We start from the raw sequence: 19,730 nt of genomic DNA on the forward strand, positions 1-19,730 counted from the left end.
CACAGTCACACACACACACACCACACACTACACAGTCACACACACACACACCACACACTACACAGTCACACACACACACACCACACACTACACACTACACACACACCACACACTACACAGACACACACACCACACACTACACAGACACACTGCACAAAGACACATAGGAGATGCACCACACACACGCACACTCAAGCGCAGTCCTCCGGCCGGTGTTTACAACAGCTGAGGCAGGATGCTGAGTCGTGGAGGAAGCCCTGACAGCCGACCCACAATGCCTTGCTCCCAGCGCCAGCCCCTCAACACAGGGACCAGGGACATCAGTTAGACCGTAGGGCCGCGCTGGAGGAAGAGCTGACTCACACTCTCCACCTAGAGCAAGCTGCACATCCTCTGCCCCACGGCCAGACTCTCTCTCACACACACACACACACACACACACACCAGCCTGTCTGAGAAGCCACAGGTACCGCCCTGAAAAGCTCAAAGTCTGGGTGACAGGAGCTAGCCGCCGCTGGAGACAGGGAAGATCGAGAAGGTTGGTGGGATCTCTCTGGGTTAAAGTGTCGCTGGACACACGGAGCGACAGGGTCTTGAGGAGCAGCGTCCTGTCGAGACACGCTCACTAAGGGACAGACGGAGAGACAGGAGGAGGACTGGACAGAGACTGAAGGAGGACTTTACAGAGACTGAAGGAGGACTGGACAGAGACTGAAGGAGGACTGGACAGAGACAGGAGGAGGACTGGACAGAGAGACAGACTGAGGGACAGAGAGACAGAAGGAGGACTGGACAGAGAGACAGAAGGAGGACTGGACAGAGACTGAAGGAGGACTGGACAGAGAGACAGAAGGAGGACTGGACAGAGACTGAAGGAGGACTGGACAGAGACTGAAGGAGGACTGGACAGAGACTGAAGGAGGACTGGACAGAGACAGGAGGAGGACTGGACAGAGAGACAGAAGGAGGACTGGACAGAGAGACAGAAGGAGGACTGGACAGAGACTGAAGGAGGACTGGACAGAGAGACAGAAGGAGGACTGGACAGAGACTGAAGGAGGACTGGACAGAGACTGAAGGAGGACTGGACAGAGAGACAGAAGGAGGACTGGACAGAGACTGAAGGAGGACTGGACAGAGAGACAGAAGGAGGACTGGACAGAGAGAGAAGGAGGACTGGACAGAGAGACAGAAGGAGGACTGGACAGAGACAGAAGGAGGACTGGACAGAGACAGAAGGAGGACTGGACAGAGAGACAGAAGGAGGACTGGACAGAGACTGAAGGAGGACTGCCACTTCACACCATGATGGAGCTGAAGATCCAGCTGATTCCTACGGGGGAGATCATCCTCTCTCCTGGGAAGAACGGGGAGAGCTACTGTAACAGCTGCTCCAAGGTGAGTACCACACACACACACACATGCACTGCGTGACCATGGCGATGCAGCTGTTGCAGAGGGGAAGGGGGAAGAGGAGAGGAGGAGAAGGGAGGAGAGGAGTTGGGGCACGCTAGACAATCAGAGATGACTTCTTTCTTATGATTTTTTAAATGTCTGCTGCCATCTCCTCCAGCCATGCACTTGAGTATGGTTGGTAAAAATTTTGACATTTCATATTCATTTCATTACACTATTTTATCCTCATTCTGACTTCGGACTAATCCTGACTTACAGCACTCAACATTGCTCCTTGGTATGTTGTCCCTGGGGGCCTGAGCAGAGAGAGTGCTGGTAGAGGGATCAGTGTGGTCTCTCCAGACCCTGCCCCTGCCCCTGGGCAGTCAGCCCTGCCCCTGCCCCTGCCCCTGGGCAGTCAGCCCTGCCCCTGCCCCTGGGCAGTCAGCCCTGCCCCTGGGTAGTCAGCCCTGCCCCTGCCCCTGGGCAGTCAGCCCTGCCCCTGCCCCTGGGTAGTCAGCCCTGCCCCTGCCCCTGCCCCTGGGTAGTCAGCCCTGCCCCTGGGCAGTCAGCCCTGCCCCTGCCCCTGCCCCTGGGCAGTCAGCCCTGCCCCTGCCCCTGGGCAGTCAGCCCTGCCCCTGCCCCTGGGCAGTCAGCCTTGACCCAGACCATGCCCCTGCCCCTGCCCCTGGTCAGTCAGCCCTGCCCCTGCCCCTGGGCAGTCAGCCCTGCCCCTGCCCCTGCCCCTGCCCCTGCCCCTGCACCTGGGCAGTCAGGCCTGGGTCACGAGGCACCTAGTGGGGTGACACAGCTACAGGCTTGGAAAGGTTGTGCCCATCCTCTTTAGCTCTATCTGGATCGTTTGGGTAAAGGATCAATGTGGCTTTAGTGCGTTGTCCATGCAACAACCCAACGGTACATTTTTTGTTTGTTTGACAAGTCGTGATGTATCGTGTGTTTGCATGGTCATGTGTAGAACTCAGCTTACGCCATGAGAAAAACAGAAATCTGTCTTTCTGAAAAGCGTTCCTTGATTTTGGAGCCTGCTCACGTCACACAAGGTCCTGGTGAACCAGGGACAGGAGATAACAGGGGCGGCTATCTTAGTCACTGTGGGAGAGGAACAATATCATAATCAAGAAAATGCAAAGACTGTGGTTTCTAATCTCTCGGGCCATGCAACGTCATCTAGTCCAAGTGGGAAGAAGGAAGCAAAGCTCTTTACTTTGAGGCACTTTGGACCAGTTTCCCTCAAAGCTACACCAGCTTGCAGTCAGATACTTAGATGTCTGTTTTAGCTAGAGAGGTAAATATAGAAAGTTAATGATAAGCCTGATGTTTAGATAAGCCTCTTGTTAAGGGCAGAGTCTGTAATTACTGCAGTGCAGTGGAATGTGGACGGGATGGAAGGAAATGACACAGACATTCTGGAACAGCACTTTTCTCTCCTCCAACATTCCACCAAGGTCGCAACACCCCTGGTCTGGGGTTGTGTGAAAGTGATTGTGACAACGAGGGTGTGTGTTTTGGTTTGTTTGTGTGTGTGTGAGAAAGGGGGGGGGGGGGCGAGAGAGAGAGGGAGGTACAGGGAGAGTGGGAGGGAGAGAAAGAGAGAGAGGAAGAGAGAGAGAGGGAGGGAGAGAGAAGGAGGGAGAGAGCAAAAGAGCAAGGGTATTGGAGTGGGTGGGAGTCTCAACGAACAAGCAGTCCTACAAATGACAAAATGTGAAGAGTGTGTGTGTGTGTGTGTGTGTGTGTGTGTGTGTGTGTGAGGGGGTGAGTGTGTGTGTGAGTGTGAGCATGTGTGTGTGTGTGTGTGTGTGTGTGTGTGTGTGTGTGTGTGTGTGTGTGGGAGTGAGTGTGAGCATGTATGTGTGTGTGTGTGTGTGTGAACCCAACTTGACATATTGAGATACAGAAAAAGAAACACAAACAGCCTGATTAATCCCTTCTCCAGAGAGGGCAGGAAAGGCAGGGGGGCTGGTGGCAGGGCCCCAGTTCCTGAGCACGGGCAGAGAGACTCTCCTCCCAGGCCCAGCATCTCAAGCTCTGCCTTGTCAACAGGATACAAGCTTTCCTCTTCGCTGAACTATGGGGCACAGCTATGGTTAAAACAGGGAAAGGCCCACACAGCTGGGGCGAGCGAGCATGTGTGTGTGTGTGTGTGTGTGTGTGTGTGTGTGTGTGTGTGTGTGTGTGTGTGTGTGTGGGTCGATCACTCCCCCCTCTGGCAGTGTTGCCATATTGCACTCCGTTACAACACTGACGGACAGGCGGGTCGATTCGTCAAGGTCACCCTCACGTGAACACCCAGCTGGAGCGTGCACTAATTAAGCAGGCTGACATCGACTAAAACGTTATATCGTGACAGGTTTTAGTTGGGGTCAAGACAACATATAATACGTAGTACTAGTAATTAGAGGTTTTATTATAATTAGGTAGAGGTACATTGTCAAAACATATTTTAACATTTTCTAAATAATACTTTACTCAAATATAACTCGGAACTCTACAGTGGTGAGTGGTGAACCTCTCCGCCACATTTGAACTTTCACTGTTGTAACGAGAGACCGCACCCTTCTCAACCACCGCTGTCTCGGCATTTCAACGCGGTGCAGTAGCGGCTCTACTGTCGGTAGAGGGGATGCGAACACTGGAAACTGATAGAACTCAACCGCCGGATGTCTTGATTTTTTTTAATTGTAGGCTATGTATATTTACAACTGTGAGACAAAAACCGGTGAAGCGCTTTGTCCCGTGAAACAGAATAGGCCTACTAAATGTTACATATAAGTTACAGCCTATAGAACAAACTTAAACATTAAGTATGATAACACTAATGTACATTAGAGCGCAAAATTTGATTGACATGTCTATTAGTTTAAATAACCTAACACAGTAACATGACACATGTAGCCTAGTATCCCCCAGGATGTGTATATTGACGTAGTTCAAATATTTCGGTTAAAAGACTGGTGACGACACGGTACAGCGTAAAACATAAATGATATCACCCTCAGGATGTGGAATGAGTCTTGAGAACTTCCTGGTATCACCGGGGTTGAAAGAGGGAGGGAGGGGTAAATTCAACCGGTCTACCGAATGCAATGTCTCAATGAAATCAAAACAGCTTTGTAGCCGGTAGTTGTAACTCCTGGTTATTAGTAATTCACACATTGGCACATTTTTCTGCCTTGTAGGCTGTAGGCTGTATGATACTGAAACCCTACGTTTATCTATGAACAATTGCGTATTGGTTGATGGACCGATGTTGAAGGTGTGTCAGTCACTGAAGTGTATCGCAGAAGAGCGGTCCAACTCCTCAAAGTGAACTTCATACCGTGTACGTTATACCGTAAAAGAACAAGTTCTCAGTCCGTGACAGGATCTCTTTCAACGAGGAACTAACACACTTGGTTCACTGGAAGAACCGTGTCAGGATTTTTCACTGTCTTCTTGCGGGTCTGACTGAACGCAAGCCTTCCCTTTGCAACCTACCCGGCTAGTGGAAACCGCAGCTGGAGCGAGGACCTGTGTCGCATTTGACTTCGGCGTTTCAAAGGTATTTTGTGAAATGGCAACCTGACATTGATTGTGCAGCTTTAGTTTTTTTCTGCTGAGCTTCAACCTGTCACTGTTTTGTAGACTCGAAACTTGGCGGACTCGTTTTTGACTTTGTATCTAGTGACGACGCGCACGCTCGTGTGAGTGGGCTGAAGTCGAGCGCTCGTGGGGGCTAGCAACCTAGGCTAATCATGGAAAGAGAATTTGCTCAGAACTTGACTGTGTTAGCAGACGTCAGCCGCAAATACTTGAGAATGAGAGTTTCATTCAAATATACAGACTACACAATAACACTGGCCCAATAACCACTGAGTTCATTGAATATGTGGAGGCATTTCTCTATCTCTCAGCCAAGCTACTGGGTCAATGTGCAGTGGGCTGCTATGCTTCGTTTTAACTCGGCTCCTTATCGGCAGCTACGGCACCAGACAGCTTAGTCCACTTTAAGCTTCAATGTATCTTACCTGCGAGTAGGCTACTACACAAGCCAAAGCCTATTAATTGGTTCCTGTGTGCAACGTCTTGTTGATGTTGAAAATAGCGACTTGTTGCTGTCTACGTTTAAGCATGACTCGTCTGATGTGAAACCCGTTTTCAGCCTTCCAGAACAATCCAAACCCATATTAATCACCAGGCTGACTAACTGGCCATGTGTGTAGTCTTCTTGGGTGAATTGAGTAATGGGCCAAATAAGTAGGTGTTTTAAATTGGGGTTAGACAACTTTGCGTGTGGAGATTCGGTTGCTCCACCATACCAGTGACAGAGTTTGTGATTTATGGTTAAATTACAGTTATGTTCAAAGTTCATAAAATGGCCTCTTGTAGAGTAGCCTGCATGTCTGTTTCAGCTGCCCCGCCCTCACTATCATATTCAATAACCACCTAACTGCCTTGAGAGAGAGGGGGAGAGAGAGAAAGGGAGAGAGTTGAGCATTCGAGACACAGACAAAGAGGGATAGAGATTGAGAGGGAGAGAGTGAGAGAGAGAGAGAGATAAAGGTAGAGAGAGAGAGAGAGAGAGAGAGAGATAAAGGTAGAGAGAGAGAGAGAGGAGAGTGAGTGTCATACAGCTTACTGCCAGATGATCGGTTCTTTCAAGGTCACCCTGAGGTCACCCTGAGGTCCTTAAGCCTAGAGCTGTCACTCTCATTCTCCTCTCACCCTCTCACTCTCCCCTCTCACCCTGTAATTATCCCCCCTCTCACTCTCCCTCATCACTCTCCCCCCTCTCCTCTCACCCGGTCACTCACCGCCCTCACCTGTTGGAAACATTCTCTGCTTGTTTTCATTGGCTGTTGATCAGCTGTTGGCATTAACACAAACCCGTGGGTTATGGACACAAACACTGGATAGAGGTGTATCTCAGCTTGTGTGTTTGTGTGTGTGCGCATGCACGTGTGCGTTTGCACGTGTGTGTTTTTGCATAAACACATTTGATAGCTCTCTCCCGTGTCCATGTTCAGAGGCAGTCTGACACTATCGTGTGACTGTTATCCAACAACAACACAATAATCGTCCCCAAAAGCTGATCGATGCTCTATTGTCAATAAAGTTTTCCATTTTATGGATTCAATCTCAGGGCTCTACTCTGTTGAACTCGTCAGTACCAGGCAACAGTTTCCATGGAACCCGTTTGTATAAACAAGTTGGGAATGCTTTTCTCACGGAAAATCCTAATGTTTCAGTAGGACACAGACAGACAGACAGACAGACAGACAGACAGACAGACACACAGACAGACACACAGACAGACACACAGACAGACACACAGACAGACAGACAGACACACAGACAGACACACAGACAGACAGACAGACACACAGACAGACACACAGACAGACACACAGACAGACACACAGACAGACAGACAGACACACAGACAGACACACAGACAGACAGACAGACACACAGACAGACACACAGACAGACACACAGACAGACACACAGACAGACACACAGACAGACACACAGACACACAGACAGACACACAGACAGACACACAGACAGACAGACAGACACACAGACAGACACACAGACAGACACACAGACAGACACACAGACACACAGACAGACACACAGACAGACACACAGACACACAGACAGACAGACACACAGACAGACAGACAGACAGACAGACAGCATGACACAGACAGACAGATAGACAGACTGACACAGACAGACAGATAGACAGACTGACACAGACAATATGACAATAAGACAAACAGACAGACAGACTGGAAGACAGACAGTAAGACAGACTAACAGGCAGACTGACACATACAAACTAACAGGCAGAGCAGAGCAGGCACGGAGTTGAGTTGTTTCCCAGCTGTCCTTACCAAGTCTGTTCCCTCCTCACCCTGCCCCCACCCTCCTCACCCCGCCCCCGCCCCGCCCCCACCCTCCTCACCCCCGCCCCGCCCCGCCCCCACCCTCCTCTCCTGCTCTCTCTACTAGAGAATATTTCATATTGACGTGCAGTCTAAAGATGATTACAGACCATGAATTTAATACCAGCTGCAGCCCAGGTAATTAGTCACCCAAACAGCCTTTGTCCTGAGTACATTACTACAGATTTGTTCTTTAACCTTTATAAATAATATTGCTTTGTATTTAAAGTAGGACATTCTGAAATGTTGTTACCACAGTTGTTTTCATACCTTGGAAGTCTGTATGCAAAAAGTTGTTATTTGCATCTTTGTTTGACATGCTAATGTGAATTCCCATTGCGCAACAGAACCGGGTATTTTTATTTTTTTACATTTAACTTTGGGTAAATTAAGGTTAACTTTGGGTACTCTTGATATGAATTCCCCTTCAGCCAATTCACCAAATAGGGTAGTCTCTGTAGGTGCAGGCCAGTGGCCAGGTCAGTGAGGTAACTGAATCAAGCACACCTTGATGGCAGTGACGTACGTGTAGGTGTGAGACATTGATTACTCTGGGCCTGTGTTGTGACTCTGTTAGGGCTGACTCTCTGCCTGTGTTGTGACTGTTAGGGCTGACTCTCTGCCTGTGTTGTGACTGTTAGGGCTGACTCTCTGCCTGTGTTGTGACTGTTAGGGCTGACTCTGCCTGTGTTGTGACTCTGTCAGGGCTGACTCTGGGCCTGTGTTGTGACTGTTAGGGCTGACTCTCTGCCTGTGTTGTGACTGTTAGGGCTGACTCTCTGCCTGTGTTGTGACTGTCAGGGCTGACTCTGGGCCTGTGTTGTGACTGTCAGGGCTGACTGTGGGCCTGTGTTGTGACTCTGTTAGGGCTGACTCTGGGCCTGTGTTGTGAGTCTGTCAGGGCTGACTCTGGGCCTGTGTTGTGACTGTTAGGGCTGACTCTGGGCCTGTGTTGTGACTCTGTTAGGGCTGACTCTTGGCCTGTGTTGTGACTCTGTTAGGGCTGACTCTGGGCCTGTGTTGTGAGTCTGTCAGGGCTAACAGCTGTCCCCAGGAGATCTCATAGGATACACCTGCTTCCACATCACGCAGGAAACACTCTAGGACACACGTGCAAGCTCACACACACACACACACACACACACACACACACACAAGCTCACACGCGCACACACACACACATTCAAACAAACACGATGTCTGAGTTTAATGGCAGTGTTGCTCAGTGTAGCCTGTCAGGCCAGACCGTATCTCTAGTCAGACCGTGTGGGACATGTTCAGACACAGGCGTGTGGAGCGGGGAACCATGGCAACCGAGTGTGTGGTCGGTCACGTGACCTGACTCCTCGGTGTGAAATAGAGGCCAGTTGAAACCTGTAGTAGAAATAGAGGCCAGTTGAAACCTGTAGTAGAAATAGAGGCCAGTTGAAAACTGTAGTAGAAATAGAGGCCAGTTGAAAACTGTAGTAGAAATAGAGGCCAGTTGAAACCTGTAGTAGAAATAGAGGCCAGTTGAAACCTGTAGTAGAAATAGAGGCCAGTTGAAAACTGTAGTAGAAATAGAGGCCAGTTGAAAACTGTAGTAGAAATAGAGGCCAGTTGAAACCTGTAGTAGAAATAGAGGCCAGTTGAAAACTGTAGTAGAAATAGAGGCCAGTTGAAACCTGTAGTAGAAAATAGAATAGACAATGTCATCATAGAGGTGAGGAGGAGAACTGTATTAAAGAGAGAGAGAAAGAGAGAGAGCAAAATGCTGATGATATTGATTTAAAAGCTCACATGACAGTTGAGGTAGGAAGTTGTAGGCGGCTGTGAGGAGAGCAGGAGGGAGGAGAGGGGAGAGCAGGAGAGAGAAGAGCATGAGAGGGGAGAGCAGGAGAGAGGAGAGGGAGGAGAGGAGAGAGCAGGAGAGAGGAGAGGGAGGAGAGAGCAGGAGAGAGGAGAGAGCAGGAGAGAGGAGAGGGAGGAGAGGAGAGAGCAGGAGAGAGGAGAGGGAGGAGAGAGCAGGAGAGAGGAGAGGGAGGAGAGAGGAGAGGAGAGAGAAGGAGAGAGCAGGAGAGAGGAGAGGGAGGAGAGGAGAGAGCAGGAGAGAGGAGAGGGAGGAGAGGGGAGAGCAGGAGAGAGGGAGGAGAGAGCAGCAGAGAGGAGAGGGAGGAGAGGGGAGAGCAGGAGAGAGGGAGGAGAGGAGAGAGCAGGAGAGAGGAGAGGGAGGAGAGGGGAGAGCAGGAGAGAGCAGGAGAGAGGAGAGGGAGGAGAGGGGAGAGCAGGAGAGAGGGAGGAGAGAGCAGGAGAGAGGAGAGGGAGGAGAGGGGAGAGCAGGAGAGAGGGAGGAGAGGAGAGAGCAGGAGAGAGGAGAGGGAGGAGAGGGGAGAGCAGGAGAGAGGGAGGAGAGGAGAGAGCAGGAGAGAGCAGGAGAGAGGAGAGGGAGGAGAGGGGAGAGCAGGAGAGAGCAGGAGAGAGGAGAGAGCAGGAGAGAGGAGAGGGAGGAGAGGGGAGAGCAGGAGAGAGGGAGGAGAGCATGAGAGAGGGGAGAGCAGGAGAGAGGAGAGGGGAGAGGGAGGAGAGAGGAGAGGGAGGAGAGAGGAGAGGGAGGAGAGGAGAGGGAGGAGGGAGGAGAGCATGGAGAGAAGTTGAGAGAAGAGCTCTCTGTATGAGAATGTTCCCCTCTGTCACTCCTTGGGACATAATGGAGCTGCGTGCTGTTGATGTCATAGAGGAACGGGCAGAGAGCAGGGCTGTGTGTGCTGCCTGCCTGCCTGCCTGCCTGCCTGCCTGCCTGCCTGCCTCCATGCATGCCTGCCTGCCTGCCTGCCTGCCTGCCTGCCTGCCTGCATGCCTGCCTGCCTGCCTGCCTGCCTGCCTGCCTGCCTGCCTGCCTGCCTGCCTGCCTGCCTGCCTGCCTCCATGCCTGCCTGCCTGCCTGCCTGCCTGCCTGCCTGCCTGCCTGCCTCCATGCATGCCTGCCTGCCTGCCTGCCTGCCTGCCTGCCTGCCTGCCTGCCTGCCTGTGACTCATGGTTTCAGGACTGTGTTCATGTGCAGGGAGGAAGTGTGGTATGTGAGAGAAACTTTTCCACAAGGAGCAGTCCTAGTTCCCAGCCCGGCAGACTGTCCCACCCAGGCACACACACACACACACACACACACACACACACACACACTTACTAAACCATGACCTTCCTCAGTTGCCCTGACACTGTTATTCGTGCACTGTAGTTTACATAAGTATTATTGTTGCACTGTGCCTAGTTGGCTGCTGAGATGGGGTTTGAGTCTGTTTAAGGCAGTTTGAGACAGTTTAAGACACTTTCAGGCAGTTTGAGACAGTTTCAGGCAATTTGCTAGCCCTGAGCTCTGTGTGAGCACAACATGGATTGTACCAACCCACCAATATGCTTCTTCACTGAGATGTCTGCAGTAAAGTGGCTGACGCATTCTATTCTTCCTTGGTTACCTGAGTCAGCCTGGATTCTGCTGACTGTGGGGTTTACATCAAAATCCTCCTCTCTCTGTCTCTCTCTGTCTCTCTCTGTCTCTCTCTCTCTCTGTCTCTCTCTCTCTGTCTCTCTCTCTCTCTCTCTCTGTGTCTCTCTGTGTCTCTCTTTCTCTCTCTCTCTCTTTCTCTCTCTCTTCTCTTACGCACGCACAGTGATTAACCTGACAGTGTGAGATATCTGGTAATCCCTACTTTATGTCCTCTCACATTCCCCCAGAACTACACACTGTCATGACCCTCCCTATGTGTGTGTGTGTGTGTGTATAAAGGCTTGCAGTCAAGGGTGTCTGAGTGATCTCTTTGCAGTGTAATCCTGCCCAGTCCACAGCCTGGCCCTCGTACAGACCACTCACCATGAACCACACATCTGAATGAAGACTGGTATTATCACTGAGGGTTTAAGTTGGTTCTAGCTACTGACCTGTGGGCCTCTGAAGCAGGCCCTGTGTGAGGCCCTGTGTGAGGCCCTGTGTGAGGCCCTGTGAGGCCCTCTGTGAGGCCCTCTGTGAAGCCCTCTGTGAGGCCCTCTGTGAAGCCCTCTGTGAGGCCCTCTGTGGCCCTCTGTGAAGCCCTGTGTGGGGCCCTCTGTGAAGCCCTCTGTGAAGCCCTCTGTGAGGCCCTCTGTGAGGCCCTCTGTGAGGCCCTGTGTGAGGCCCTCTGTGCAGCCCTGTGAGGCCCTCTGTGCAGCCCTGTGAGGCCCTCTGTGAAGCCCTCTGTGAGGCCCTGTGTGGGGCCCTCTGTGAAGCCCTCTGTGAGGCCCTGTGTGAGGCCCTGTGTGAAGCCCTCTGTGAGGCCCTCTGTGAGGCCCTCTGTGCAGCCCTGTGAGGCCCTCTGTGAAGCCCTCTGTGAGGCCCTGTGTGGGGCCCTCTGTGAAGCCCTCTGTGAGGCCCTGTGTGGGGCCCTGTGTGAGGCCCTGTGTGAAGCCCTCTGTGAGGCCCTGTGTGGGGCACTCTGTGAAGCCCTCTGTGAGGCCCTCTGTGCAGCCCTGTGAGGCCCTCTGTGAGGCCCTCTGTGAAGCCCTGTGAGGCCCTCTGTGAAGCCGTCTGTGAGGCCCTCTGTCACACTGCTTAGCCATACACCTCATTAGATGTGATGAACCTGAAGCTTTCTGCTCTACAGCCTGACAGTGGCCCTGAGGAAGGGCAGCTGAGAGCCGTTGAAGCACATGTTGCAGCAGAGTTGTGTGGGGTTGCATGTGTGTCACTGAGACGACCTTTGACCTTCTGACCGGTTGTGTTCCAGCCTGCCTGCCCACGTCACATGGAGAAGGTAGGTGGTCAGAGTTTTAGTCCCAGAGCAACTTCTCCTCTCCTTTCTCCCCCCCTCTTCTCTCCCCCCTCCTCCTATTGAACCCTGACCTTGTGTGAACTAGACTGTGCTCCAGTGCTGTTCCCTACCTGTGCACCTACCTGAGATTTACACAGACTGCACCTTTACCTGAACTCCACCTTCCACAACTGTGATTGGTCTGTTGCCCCCATGTGACTCTCACACACACACACACACACACACACACACACACACACACACAACCTTTTGTATTTCCTCCCTCATGTGTGACACAAAAGACAAATCCTACTGTGTAAACTAGACATGTGTGTGCCTGTGTGTGTGTCGGGGGGGGGGGGCGGGTGGGCTGAGACCGGATATGGTGATTGATGGCTCATAGACTTTACACTCTCTCAGGTGTTCCTACTGGGACCTGGGCCATGCCTGTCATTTATTTTCTCTCTCTCTCTCTCTCTCTCTCTCTCTCTCTCTCTCTCTCTCTCTCTCTCTCTCTCTCTCTCTCTCTCTCTCTCTCTATTCTCTACTCTCTCTCTCTACTCTCTCTACTCTCTCTCTCTACTCCCTCTCTCTCTACTCTCTCTACTCTCTCTCTCTCCTCTCTCTCCTCTCTCTCTCTCCCTCTCTCTCTTCTCTACTCTCTCTCTCTACTCTCTCTACTCTCTCTCTCTTCTCTCTCTCCTCTCTCTCTCTCCCTCTCTCTCTTCTCTCTCTCTCTCCCTCTCTCTCTTCTCTACTCTCTCTCTACTCTCTCTCTACTCTCTCTCTCTCTCTCTCTCTCCTCTCTCTCTCCTCTCTCTCTTCTCTACTCTCTCTCTCTTCTCTACTCTCTCTCTCTTCTCTACTCTCTCTCTACTCTCTCTCTACTCTCTCTCTACTCTCTCTCTACTCTCTCTCTCTCTACTCTCTCTCTACTCTCTCTCTCTACTCTCTCAACCTTTTTCTCTCAGCCTTTTTCTCTCGTCTCTCCCCCTCTTCCTCTCTGTCACGCTCATATGTTAACCTTTAACCAGATTTTATGAAGGACCAACTGATAAACTAGCAATACTGCTAAGGTGTGGCCTTGGGGAAGGAGGGAAGGAGAGTGAGGGAGAAAGAGAGAACATGAGATAGGAGGGAGGGGGAGAGAGGGAGGGCGGGCGGGAGGGAGGGCGGGCGGGAGGGAGGGAGGGAGGGGGAGAGAGAGAAGGAATGTAAACACATGCATGCAGGGAGATGAGGACAGATTAGACAGGCTAGTACTGGAGCACCTGGCACCAGCCTCACAAGCTCTTACATGTGTGTATCTGGCCTGTGAGTGTGTGTAGATGTGTCCTGTGTGTGTGTGTAGATGTGTCCTGTGTGTGTGTGTGTGTGTGTGTGTGAGAGACTGAAGGAGGTATGTGGTCTGTGACAGAGAGCAGCTGGTCATACCAGGGATCTCTTCTGGGAGCAGACATGGGGGGGGGAGACCGACATTTACATTTAGTCATTTAGCAGACGCTCTTATCCAGAGCGACTTACCCCCCGAGGCAAATAGGGTGAAGTGCCTTGCCCATGGACACAATGTCATTTTGCACGGCCGGGAATTTAACCAGCGACCTTCTGATTACTAGCCCGATTCCCTAACCGCTCAGCCACCTGACTCCCAGGAGGGGGGGGGGGGGCAGGGGGAGGCAAACGGCTGGGCTGGTGTTAGGGTGACAGGCAGCAGGCAGCAGGGAGTACACACATCCTTCACTCAGTAGAAGTACAGATGTTTTAAAAGACTCTGATAAAGGTACACTTTTTCACTCAAGAAGTGGGTCAAGAAGTGTGGGCTCTGACATGAACTGAAGTCAAAAGTAGCCATGACTACTGTTGGACCTCAAGTCACATTACTATAAAAAGACAATATAGACACTCAGGAATGTTTGTGGACACTGACAATCAGACATGTCCTTCATATATGGATCAGGAATGTCTCTATTCTCGTCATGTATGGATCAGGAATGTCTCTATTCTCAGTCATATATGGATCAGGAATGTCTCTCTTCTCGTCATATATGGATCAGGAATGTCTCTATTCTCAGTCATGTATGGATCAGGAATGTCTCTATTCTCAGTCATATATGGATCAGGAATGTCTCTATTCTCAGTCATGTATGGATCAGGAATGTCTCTATTCTCAGTCATGTATGGATCAGGAATGTCTCTATTCTCGTCATGTATGGATCAGGAATGTCTCTATTCTCGTCATGTATGGATCAGGAATGTCTCTATTCTCGTCATATATGGATCAGGAATGTCTCTATTCTCAGTCATGTATGGATCAGGAATGTCTCTATTCTCGTCATGTATGGATCAGGAATGTCTCTATTCTCGTCATATATGGATCAGGAATGTCTCTATTCTCGTCATGTATGGATCAGGAATGTCTCTATTCTCGTCATGTATGGATCAGGAATGTCTCTATTCTCAGTCATGTATGGATCAGGAATGTCTCTCTTCTCAGTCATGTATGGATCAGGAATGTCTCTCTTCTCGTCATATATGGATCAGGAATGTCTCTATTCTCGTCATATATGGATCAGGAATGTCTCTCTTCTCGTCATATATGGATCAGGAATGTCTCTATTCTCAGTCATGTATGGATCAGGAATGTCTCTATTCTCGTCATATATGGATCAGGAATGTCTCTATTCTCGTCATGTATGGATCAGGAATGTCTCTCTTCTCGTCATGTATGGATCAGGAATGTCTCTATTCTCGTCATATATGGATCAGGAATGTCTCTCTTCTCGTCATGTATGGATCAGGAATGTCTCTATTCTCGTCATGTATGGATCAGGAATGTCTCTATTCTCGTCATGTATGGATCAGGAATGTCTCTATTCTCGTCATATATGGATCAGGAATGTCTCTATTCTCGTCATGTATGGATCAGGAATGTCTCTATTCTCGTCATATATGGATCAGGAATGTCTCTATTCTCGTCATGTATGGATCAGGAATGTCTCTATTCTCGTCATATATGGATCAGGAATGTCTCTATTCTCAGTCATGTATGGATCAGGAATGTCTCTATTCTCGTCATGTATGGATCAGGAATGTCTATATTCTCCACATCGCTTACTCCCTCTGGTCTCATCCATAACGTACCTTTTTTTCCCAAACAATTTTTTTCACACACGAAACAAGTTGCTTGTTTGTTTGTTTTTTACTTTAAAAAATAATGTCAACCTCAAAAGTTTTTGTCAAAACATTTTTCTGGATTTTTTTTGGGGGGAAAAGTAAAAAAAGAGAAACCTTTCAACCTTTAAAAAAAAAAAATTTTTTGAAACTTTTTATCACAAATATAATGTCAACTTTTCAAAACGTTTTTCCTCAAACGTCCTTAAAAAAAAAAAAAAAAAAAAATATATATATATATTTATATATTTTGTATTCTCTATCTCTGTCTCTCTATATACATGTATGTCTCTCTGTGTCTCAGGTTCTATCTCTCCATCCCATAATGAACATGCTGATGAGTGCAAGGTTTAGTGTAGGGCGTTGTCGTGGAGATGTGGATCCATGTGTCTGAGTGGATTCCTGTGTTGCAACAGTTGCATGCCTGGCTGTCTGGTCGCTGATGACTAAAAATACCCTCTGACCTGTCACAGATGCCTGTGTGTGTGTGTGTGTGTGTGTGTTCTCATGCGTGTGTGTGTGTTCATTTATTAGCACATGTTTGTTCATTCATTTGTGTTTGTGTGTGTGTTCTCATGCGTGTGTGTGTGTCTGCAGCAGCACGTGTTCCCAGCTTGCTAACAGCTCTGGGGACGAGGAGCAGATTCCTGGAATGGTGCAACATGAAGGGTGTTTGTTTCTTTACTTCTGGGAGAGAGCATAGGAGGGGGAGGAGAAGAAGAGAGGGGGGGGGGGAGAGGATAGGAGAGAGGGGAGAGGAGGGTGAGAGGTGGAGGTGTGAGGGAGGAGGGAAATGGGGGGGAATGTAGAGGAAAGAGGTAGGATGAGGAGAGAGAGAAAGGAGGTGGAAGATGTAGAGAAGAGAGGGAGGAGGTAGGAGAGGTGGATGAGAGGGTGGAGAGAGAGAGGGAGGAGGTGAAGAGGAGAGAGAGGGGAGGGAGGAGGTGGAAGATGTAGTGGCTGGGTTACCGTTCTGTTTCCAGTTAGGCCAAGATGCCTCATCTCATGTTTCACAATATCTGTAAAGTTCCTCCAAGTTAGGATCATAAAACACTACTTTCCACTGACAGTATTGACACATTTATTTTAAACTCCACAATGTTTTCATGAATACAGAACCTACAGACTAGCACTATTTGGGAAATGTCTCCATCTTGGTTGTGATCTGTATATCTGTCTGCATGTCTGTGGTGCAGTCTGGTGTGGTGACAGGCTCCTGGTCCTGGGTAAGGATAACTAATAACATGGGAGAGGGACAGAGGGAGAGAGGGACAGAGGAGGAGAGAGGGGGAGAGGCAGAGGGAGAGGAGGAGAGAGGGAGAGAGAAGGGGAGTGATAAAGAAGGAGCAAACGGAGGGATAACGAAGGCCGAAGAGTTTGTGCTGCAGAATCTCGATACGAGACATTTGTTTGGGCTGGCCTTCTCGCTGCTGTTGTCATCCAATCAGCAGAGAGGAAGCCAGCCAGTCAACAGGAAGTGCTGTGTTTAATATTTAGCAGCTGGCTGAGGAGCATCTGTTGCAATAGAACAGTGGAACAGACGACAACAGTAAATAATGTTGGCGTGATCGCGAACACCCTGACAGCACCCCTCTCTCCTCTCAGGTGCAGTCACCACCCTGACAGCACCCCTCTCTCCTCTCAGGTGCAGTCACTACCCTGACAGCACCCCTCTCTCCTCTCAGGTGCAGTCACTACCCTGACAGCACCCCTCTCTCCTCTCAGGTGCAGTCACCACCCTGACAGCACCCCTCTCTCCTCTCAGGTGCAGTCACCACCCTGACAGCACCCCTCTCTCCTCTCAGGTGCAGTCACCACCCTGACAGCACCCCTCTCTCCTCTCAGGTGCAGTCACCACCCTGACAGCACCCCTCTCTCCTCTCAGGTGCAGTCACCACCCTGACAGCACCCCTCTCTCCTCTCAGGTGCAGTCACCACCCTGACAGCACCCCTCTCTCCTCTCAGGTGCAGTCACCACCCTGACAGCACCCCTCTCTCCTCTCAGGTGCAGTCACCACCCTGACAGCACCCCTCTCTCCTCTCAGGTGCAGTCACCACCCTGACAGAAGAACAGCTGACTGATTCAAATTCCAAAAATGTTTGAATTGAAAATAGTCTCTCCTCATAGGGGTAGAATACTGAACTAAATGGTCTCTCCTCATAGGGGTAGAATACTGAACTAAATGGTCTCTCCTCATAGGGGTAGAATACTGTCTTTAGACAGAGGCTCAAACCACCAATACAAAATAAAAGAAAGAAAAAACTAAAATAATAGAGGCTGCAGTATCTAGAGGCTGCAGTATCTAGAGGCTGCAGTATGGACAGGATGCAGTATGGACAGGATGCAGTATGGACAGGATGCAGTATCTAGAGGCTGCAGTATCTAGAGGCTGCAGTATCTAGAGGATGCAGTATGGACAGGATGCAGTATGGACAGGATGCAGTAAGGACAGGATGCAGTAAGGACAGGATGCAGTAAGGACAGGATGCAGTATGGACAGGATGCAGTAAGGACAGGATGCAGTAAGGACAGGATGCAGTATGGACAGGATGCAGTAAGGACAGGATGCAGTATGGACAGGATGCAGTATCTAGAGGCTGCAGTATCTAGAGGCTGCAGTATCTAGAGGATGCAGTATGGACAGGATGCAGTATGGACAGGATGCAGTATCTAGAGGCTGCAGTATCTAGAGGATGCAGTATGGACAGGATGCAGTATGGACAGGATGCAGTATCTAGAGGCTGCAGTATGGACAGGATGCAGTATCTAGAGGCTGCAGTATGGACAGGATGCAGTATGGACAGGATGCAGTATGGACAGGATGCAGTAAGGACAGGATGCAGTATGGACAGGATGCAGTATCTAGAGGCTGCAGTATGGACAGGATGCAGTATCTAGAGGCTGCAGTATGGACAGGATGCAGTATGGACAGGATGCAGTATGGACAGGATGCAGTAAAGACAGGATGCAGTATGGACAGGATGCAGTATGGACAGGATGCAGTATGGACGGGATGCAGTATGGACGGGATGCAGTATGGACGGGATGCAGTAAGGACAGGATGCAGTATGGAGGGGCCTGCAAGGCAGACTTTGGCCCTGGAGCAGCCAGGGAGCTGTCCTTATAAGGCCTGGAGGATATATATAACACTAAGTGGGAGGAAGGGAGAGTAGGGGGGAGGAGGGGAGGGGGAGTAGGGTGGAGGGGGAGTAGGGTGGAGGGGCGAGTATCGTGGAGGAGGGGAGGGGGAGTAGGGGGGAGGGGGAGTAGGGTGGAGGGGGTGGCTGGGAAAAGAGGCAGAAAGTAAAGTGAGCAGAACAAGTAGGAAAGAGAGAGAGAAGGGGGAGGGGATGGAGGGTGAAAGGAAAGTGACTGCGAGAGGGAGAGAGAGCTGGGAGAAGGGGGAGGGAGGGGGGGTGGAGGGAGGGAGGGAGGTCCCATGCTGGCCTGTCTGTACTATGAACTCCAGCTGGAGGGGAGAGGGAGGGAGGGAGGGAGGGAGGGAGGGAGGGAGGGAGGGAGGGAGGGAGGGAGGGAGGGAGGGAGGGAGGGAGGGAGGGAGGGAGGGAGGGAGGGAGGGAGGGAGGGAGGGAGGGAGCAGATATTCTACTATGTAAACGACAGAGGCTACAATTTCTGGGGAAATTGTGTGGTGTGCTTACTGTCATGTGACTGGATATCTGCACTATAAGTAGAGAGAACCACCTGGCAGGTTGTGCCTAGCGTTATCCACTCCAATCATTCCACTCCAATTGTTTGGATATTGAGTGGCATCGATTACTGTACAAGACTATCTTTATTTGATACCCCTCTCCTGGTTTATTTCTTTAATAATATATCAGTCCCACCACAATACTATCTCAACAGCGCAAATACAGGCAAACAAAGCTGATGATGTGTTAGCTAACTGGTTGGTAGCTAGCAGGTGTAGCTGGCTAGCTAGTGGCGTGCTTTGGAGAACTGGATATCAGCTACAGAAGAGGACATCAAATCAGGCATTAGGGCTGGGCGTTACATCGATAATAAATATTATTGAAGTTATGAAGGAATCAAAGTATTATCGGAGGAATGTCGCATTCGAATGGCAAAGAAAATACACTGCTGGGTGTTAGATTTTTTTAAAGTCGCTCTTTTGTTCTAAAAAGCCTTTTAAAATGTCAATGACGTCATACAATCAGCATTCATTAGCAGAATGCTATCATGTTATGGGCAACAATGACTCACCCTGTAAGAAATCGAAAAGACATAAGTACTATTTCATTCAACTTTCGACCTATAATCCATGTTTAACATGCAAAAACTACAATCAAATCTGAGATTTCTCAACGACAATCAGGCGAAAGAGGCAAATGTAGCCGTCTAGCTCAATAGATTCATTTTGCCCTCATTGCCTAATGCTGGCGATCGCCCCCAGTGGAACTCTGGTGGAACTGCAACCAAATTTGGTA

At 50.1% G+C, this 19,730-nt stretch overlaps 1 protein-coding gene across 2 annotated transcripts in view; it reads left to right on the forward strand.

The window, feature by feature from the left end:
* The first annotated feature begins 350 nt into the window (after positions 1-350).
* LOC146257915 (unconventional myosin-Ic-like) overlaps positions 351-19,730 on the forward strand; it is a 52,837-nt gene continuing 33,457 nt past the window's right edge. The window contains exon 1 of one of the 2 annotated variants that reach the window (XM_084674365.1): positions 351-1,398. In XM_084674365.1, coding sequence (XP_084530491.1) covers positions 1,306-1,398 — 93 coding nt within the window. In that variant the 5' untranslated portion in view covers positions 351-1,305. Of the gene's footprint in view, positions 1,399-4,561; positions 4,958-19,730 lie in introns of those variants that run through there. The other variant, XM_084674367.1, reaches the window with a different exon arrangement.

The sequence above is a fragment of the Hypomesus nipponensis genome, chromosome 15, assembly GCF_054491055.1.
Source record: "Hypomesus nipponensis isolate SF chromosome 15, ASM5449105v1, whole genome shotgun sequence".
Classification (NCBI taxonomy): Eukaryota; Metazoa; Chordata; class Actinopteri; order Osmeriformes; family Osmeridae; genus Hypomesus; species Hypomesus nipponensis.